Here is a 6,863-nt window from a genome sequence, read left to right as displayed (position 1 = left end):
CCAATTTTATTTATGACGCACCGAGTCAAACATGGTGGACAAGACCAGGGTGGAGACATGTCAGAGCTGATGCATCTGCACACACACACACACACACACACACACACATTCAGAGAGACACAGACACACACACACACACACACATTCAGAGAGACACACACACACACACACGCACACACACACACACATTCAGAGAGACACACACACACGCACACACACACATTCAGACAGACACACACAGCTCACACACATTCAGAGAGACACACACAGACACACACACACGCACACACACACATTCAGAGAGACACACATGTCTGCAAAAGGATGCTGTTGACTGAAAGCCCCGGGAAGGAAGGCAATACTTGAAGAGACTTGAATTCTGACGAGAAATAAATAAATAGATTCTTTAGGAGAACGGAGACAAACTGATGACTGAGCTGGAGGTGAAATGTGTTTGGCTGAGTTTGAATAACCTGTAAAATGCACTTTGTCCATTGCATGACCTGAAAACATCTGGAGTTAGTTATCTTAATTTGAGAGAGAGATATAGAGATGCTTCTCTTCCTCTCCACAGACCAATCTCTTGACTGATTGGTGCAGAAGAGATATTTAATCAGTGACGTGCTCGTGATCACTCTGTGCTTATGATGGTGTTCATGTCACACAACATTCAGGCGCCCATTTGTGTCTCCTGCCTCCTGGTCGTCCCTCTCCTGCGTGACGTGTCCTGCGTGATGGGACGTGGCGTGACGTGGCTTCCTGTCTCTACTCCGCCCCCTGACCCCCCCCTGTCTGCTCCTCGCCCTTCCTCTTGTGTCCCGACACGATGTCATCGATGCGCAGGAGCAGGATGGCCGTCTGCATATGAGGGAGGGAGAGAGAGGGAGAGAGAGCGAGAGAGAGAGAGAGAGAGGGGGATAGAGAGAGAGGGATAGAGAGAGAGAGAGAGAGACATAAGGATCATATGAGGGACAGAGAGAGAGAGAGAGAGAGAGAGAGAGAGAGAGAGAGAGAGGGGGATAGAGAGAGAGGGATAGAGAGAGACATAAGGATCATATGAGGGACAGAGAGAGAGAGAAAGAGAGAGAGAGAGAGAGAGAGAGAGAGAGAGAGGGGGATAGAGAGAGAGAGAGAGACATAAGGATCAAACACGTCTGTAGTCCCAAACACAAGAATTAGATTCAAAGAAAGCTAGAATTAGAGCAGGAGTGCAAACCTCTTTTAGTCTCAAACCTCTTTTAGTCTTAAACCTCTTCTAATCTCAAACCTCTTCTAGTCTCAAACCTCTTCTAATCTCAAACCTCTTCTAATCTTAAACCTCTTCTAATCTCAAACCTCTTCTAATCTTAAACCTCTTCTAATCTCAAACCTCTTCTAATCTTAAACCTCTTCTAATCTTAAACCTCTTCTAATCTCAAACCTCTTCTAGTCTCAAACCTCTTCTAATCTCAAACCTCTTCTAATCTTAAACCTCTTCTAATCTCAAACCTCTTCTAATCTCAAACCTCTTCTAATCTCAAACCTCTTCTAATCTTAAACCTCTTTTAGTCTTAAACCTATTCTAATCTTAAACCTCTTCTAATCTTAAACCTCTTCTAATCTCAAACCTCTTCTAATCTCAAACCTCTTCTAGTCTCAAACCTCTTCTAATCTCAAACCTCTTCTAATCTCAAACCTCTTCTAATCTTAAACCTCTTCTTAGTCTTTAAACCTCTTCTAATCTCAAAACCTCTTTCTAATCTCAAACCTCTTCTAATCTTAAACCTCTTTTAGTCTTAAACCTCTTCTAATCTCAAACCTCTTCTAATCTCAAACCTCTTTTAGTCTCAAACCTCTTCTCGTCTCAAACCTCTTTTAGTCTTAAACCTCTTTTAGTCTTCTAGTCTCAAACCTCTTCTAATCTCAAACCTCTTCTAGGCTTAAACCTCTTCTAGGCTTAACACTACTGAGTCCGAGCCTGTTTTTCACTCTCTTAGGTAGTCTGCCATGCCTTGATATTTTAGTTTATTTCACCTAACTAAAAACATTGAGGCAAAAGTGGCATGTATGATTATATTCTAGAATACCTCAGCAATAATAACATGGGAATGAAAGGAATGTAGTAAAAAAAGATTGAATTTAAATCAAATCTAAACAAACCCTTCCAAAAACATACTTTCAGAGGTGCTCAGACTTTGTACAAAAAATACATTGTAAAGATTTTGGAGCAAGGCTTTTGAACTCTGAACTTTGTAAACATAAGTGTTAGTTTTACAAAGGTGAGTTTAGCATTTAGAAAGTGTGTGTGGTTTCACTACTATATATTTATAATTTAGAGTGACCTGTACCTTTTCAAAAACCAGTTGTCCCTACAAATGCATATTGATGAGTTAGGTGTAAACCACACCTGGGACACCTCAGACAGAACAATGGCCCTTACCTAATGGCCCTGGAATGTCTTTGTGGCCCGTTACCCCCCCACCAGGATTTCTTGACACACCATGGCCCAATACGAGATCACTGAATTACCATACCCTTATCATATGAATAGCTGTCATTTGCTAATGGGCGGGTCGTTAGGAGCTGAAACCTCACTCAGAGACTGAAAAGTGCAAGAGACTAGTCCTATTCTCCTTACAAAGTGCTTATTTATATATTTGTTTCAAACTGTGTAAATTTGAAAAGAAAAGGGTTCAAGGTTTCTGGGGGTGTAATTTCTATGTCTCTCCGACAAAAACTGGCTGAGCTTTAAAAGCAATTCCCCATAAAAACCACCATATCCCTGCACAGGGATATCGGACTTCAGAGGGTTAAACCTCTTCTAATCTCAAACCTCTTCTAGTCTCAAACCTCTTCTAATCTCTAGTCTTAAACCTCTTCTAATCTCAAACCTCTTCTAATCTCAAACCTCTTCTAATCTTAAACCTCTTCTAGTCTTAAACCTCTTCTAATCTCAAACCTCTTCTAATCTCAAACCTCTTCTAATCTTAAACCTCTTTTAGTCTTAAACCTCTTCTAATCTCAAACCTCTTCTAATCTCAAACCTCTTTTAGTCTCAAACCTCTTCTCGTCTCAAACCTCTTTTAGTCTTAAACCTCTTTTAGTCTTCTAGTCTCAAACCTCTTCTAATCTCAAACCTCTTCTAGTCTCAAACCTCTTCTAATCTCTAGTCTTAAACCTCTTCTAATCTCAAACCTCTTCTAATCTCAAACCTCTCCTCCTCTTCTAATCTCAAACCTCTTCTAATCTTAAACCTCTTCTAATCTCAAACCTCTTCTAATCTCAAACCTCTTCTAGTCTCAAACCTCTTCTAATCTCAAACCTCTTCTAATCTCAAACCTCTTCTAATCTTAAACCTCTTCTAGTCTTAAACCTCTTCTAATCTCAAACCTCTTCTAATCTCAAACCTCTTCTAATCTTAAACCTCTTTTAGTCTTAAACCTCTTCTAATCTCAAACCTCTTCTAATCTCAAACCTCTTCTAATCTCAAACCTCTTCTAGTCTCAAACCTCTTCTAGTCTTAAACCTCTTTTAGTCTTCTAGTCTCAAACCTCTTCTAATCTCAAACCTCTTCTAGGCTTAAACCTCTTCTAGGCTTAAACCTCTTCTAATCTCAACCTCTTCTAGTCTCAAACCTCTTCTAGTCTCAAACCTCTTCTAATCTCTAGTCTTAAACCTCTTCTAATCTCAAACCTCTTCTAATCTCAAACCTCTCCTCCTCTTCTAATCTCAAACCTCTTCTAATCTCAAACCTCTTTTAGTCTCAAACCTCTTTTAGTCTCAAACCTCTTCTAATCTCAAACCTCTTCTAATCTTAAACCTCTCCTCCACCCTAGTCCCAAACGTGTCTCTCTCCCTCCCTCTCTCTCTCCCCTCTCTCCTCTCTCTCTCTCTCTCTCTCACCTCCACAGCAGTCTTGTAGGTCTGGGCCTTGACGGCCAATGGTTCCCAGATGCCCAGTGTCTCCATGTCTGCCAGGGTGCCCGTCTCCCCGTTAACGCCCCACACAGAGCTCTTCTCCTGGCTGTGCTTTGCCTGCAGGACACACACACACACACACACACACACACACACACAGAGGGATTTACACACATACAAATCAGCACACACACACACAGAGGGATTTACACACATAAAAATCAGCACACACACACACACACACACACACACACACACACACACACGTACCCTGAGGGAGGTGAGCGTGCGGATGGTGTTGTCTCCGTACACACACACACACACACACACACACACACACACACACACACACACACGTACCCTGAGGGAGGTGAGCGTGCGGATGGTGCTGTCTCCGTACACACACACACACACACACACACACACACACACACACACACACACACAGACACACACAGACACACACACAGACACACACACACACACACACACACACACACACACACACACACACACACACACACGTACCCTGAGGGAGGTGAGGATGCGGATGATGTTGGATCTGTACACACACACACACACAGACACACACACACACACAGACACACACACACACACACACACACACACACACACACACACACACACACACACGTACCCTGAGGGAGGTGAGCGTGCGGATGGTGTTGTCTCCGTACACACACACACACACACACGTACCCTGAGGGAGGTGAGCGTGCGGATGGTGCTGGCTCCACAGTTCTGTATGAGGGTGCGTGGCAGCACCTCGAGGGCGTGCGCGGCGGCTCGGTAGGGCCACTGCTCCACCCCGGTGAGGGACCGCGAGCGCTCCGTGAGGCGCTTGGACACGGCCATCTCCACCGCGCCACCGCCCGGCAGCAGGCTGGGCTCCAGCAGCACGTTACGGCACACCTGCATGGCGTCCTGCAGGTTACGCTCCACCTCCTGACACACACCACACCGCCGGGAGAGAACAACAGGTCAGGAACCACGGTAACCCCAGAGTGAAGCACACAGAGGAACATGTAACCATGGTAACCCCAGGGACGGGACCAGCCAGTAAGCGGCTCAGACACCAGCAAGGAGTTATACTGCCAGGGCGTTTACCCAGGGAGACACACGTACACACACGTACACACACACGTACACACACACACACACACACAGCGTACACACTCGCACGTACACACACACACACACACACTCGCACACACAGCGTACACACTCGCACACACTCGCACACACACTCGCACACACACTCGCACACACACGTACACACACACACACACACCACACACACACACACACGTACACAAACTCGCACACACACACGTACACACACGCACACACACTCGTACACACACACACAGCGTACCGCCAGGATCTCCTTGCTGGCCCCCCTCAGTAGGATGGTGCAGGCCTTGGGGTCTTTGCACTCGGTGACGAAGGTGAAGAACTCGTCTCCGATCTTCTTCACCTCAAACAGCCCGGCGCCGGTGCCCACATAGTCGTCCCGCAGCTCGTCCGTCCGGCTCGCGATACGAGCGCCACACGCCCTGAGAGGGGGGGGGCACAGCGACAACACATCAAGACCCCAGAGACTCACACAGAACCTGCAGCCTATCCAACAGCCTTACCTATCACCATCTCACCTGTCTGTGCTGTCACCATCACCATCTCACCTGGCTATGCGGCGGTTACTATGGTTACTATGGTTACTGTCTCACCTGGCTATGCGGTGGTTACTATGGTTACTGTCTCACCTGGCGATGCGGTGGTTACTATGGTTACTGTCTCACCTGGCGATGCGGCGGTTACTATGGTTACTGTCTCACCTGGCGATGCGGTGGTTATCAGTCTTCCTGATGCGGCGGATGGCGGTGATGTTGGCCTTCATGAGGTAATGCTGAGCCAAGTCTGAAACAGATCAGATTACATGTGTGAGTGAGTGTGTGTGTGTGTGTGTGTGTGTGTGTGTGTGTGTGTGTGTGTGTGATGTTGGCCTTCATGAGGTAATGCTGAGCCAAGTCTGAAACAGATCAGATTACATGCGTGAGTGTATGTGAATATCTTTGTGTGTGTGTGTGTGAGTATACGTGAATATCTGTGTGTGTGTGTGTGAGTGTATGTGAATACCTGTGTGTGTGTGTGTGTGTGTGTGTGAGTGTATGTGAATATCTGTGTGTGTGTGTGTGTGAGTATACGTGCATGTGTACGTATGTATTTGTGTGTCCCTGTTAGTGTATGTGTCTGTGTGTGTGTGTATTTGTGTGTGCCTGTGAGTCTACGTGCAGACCTGCCAACATTGGTAAATGTGTTTGAGTACCATCCCTGGGGGGGTTTGTGCGGCGCGGCGGGGGAGAGAACTGTTGTAAATGTAGTACACCCCCATGATTTTTCTGTTGTCCTGTCCAAGATTTTGTGGCCTTCATTTTATTAGTTATAATGCTTATACTGTCCTCGTTGAGGTGTGTTAACTCCAACTAGACAGCGAGCTAAACTATCTTCTATTCATGAACATGAAGAATGCCTTAAATTCTTGTTTGCAGATTTATTTTCACTCTTCATGTTATACTGAATCCACATTGATAAGATCAAGAGATCAAAAGATGAAAGAGAGTGAAACTAGGAAACAAACAGCAAAATATTGCGATTAGTTAAGTCACCTAGTTTCCATGAAGTATAGAAATCACCTGTAAAGCTAACTGTTAACATTTTCCTAATAGCATCCACGTTGTTAGAACTAACATCCATGTTTTAACATTGCCACTTAGGTTTTAGCATTATAACTTCGTTTTTACACCATGAAATTAACATACTAATGAGTTAACTTGGTTATAACAAAGATGTGATACGTACAGCGATGCCTCTGCTGGGGAATCAACGTTAAGAAGCAATTTCTCTGGCGTAATGACCGTCTGCACTCTTAATCAGCCTGCCGTTTC

At 45.1% G+C, this 6,863-nt stretch overlaps 1 protein-coding gene across 1 annotated transcript in view; it reads right to left on the bottom strand.

Moving 5' to 3' along the window:
* Positions 1-228: 228 nt before the first annotated feature.
* Positions 229-6,863, bottom strand: part of LOC105893768 (T-complex protein 1 subunit gamma-like) — a 15,433-nt gene continuing 8,798 nt past the window's right edge. The window contains exons 10-14 of the mRNA XM_031585900.2: positions 5,754-5,835; positions 5,294-5,474; positions 4,618-4,863; positions 3,883-4,014; positions 229-858 (exon numbers count right to left, since the gene is read on the bottom strand). Coding sequence (XP_031441760.1) covers positions 766-858; positions 3,883-4,014; positions 4,618-4,863; positions 5,294-5,474; positions 5,754-5,835 — 734 coding nt within the window. The 3' untranslated portion in view covers positions 229-765. The remainder of the gene's footprint in view (positions 859-3,882; positions 4,015-4,617; positions 4,864-5,293; positions 5,475-5,753; positions 5,836-6,863) is intronic.

This window comes from Clupea harengus, chromosome 19, assembly GCF_900700415.2.
Source record: "Clupea harengus chromosome 19, Ch_v2.0.2, whole genome shotgun sequence".
Taxonomy (NCBI): Eukaryota; Metazoa; Chordata; class Actinopteri; order Clupeiformes; family Clupeidae; genus Clupea; species Clupea harengus.
Note: the sequence above shows the minus strand (reverse complement) of the source record. Positions and strands in the feature narration are given on the sequence as shown.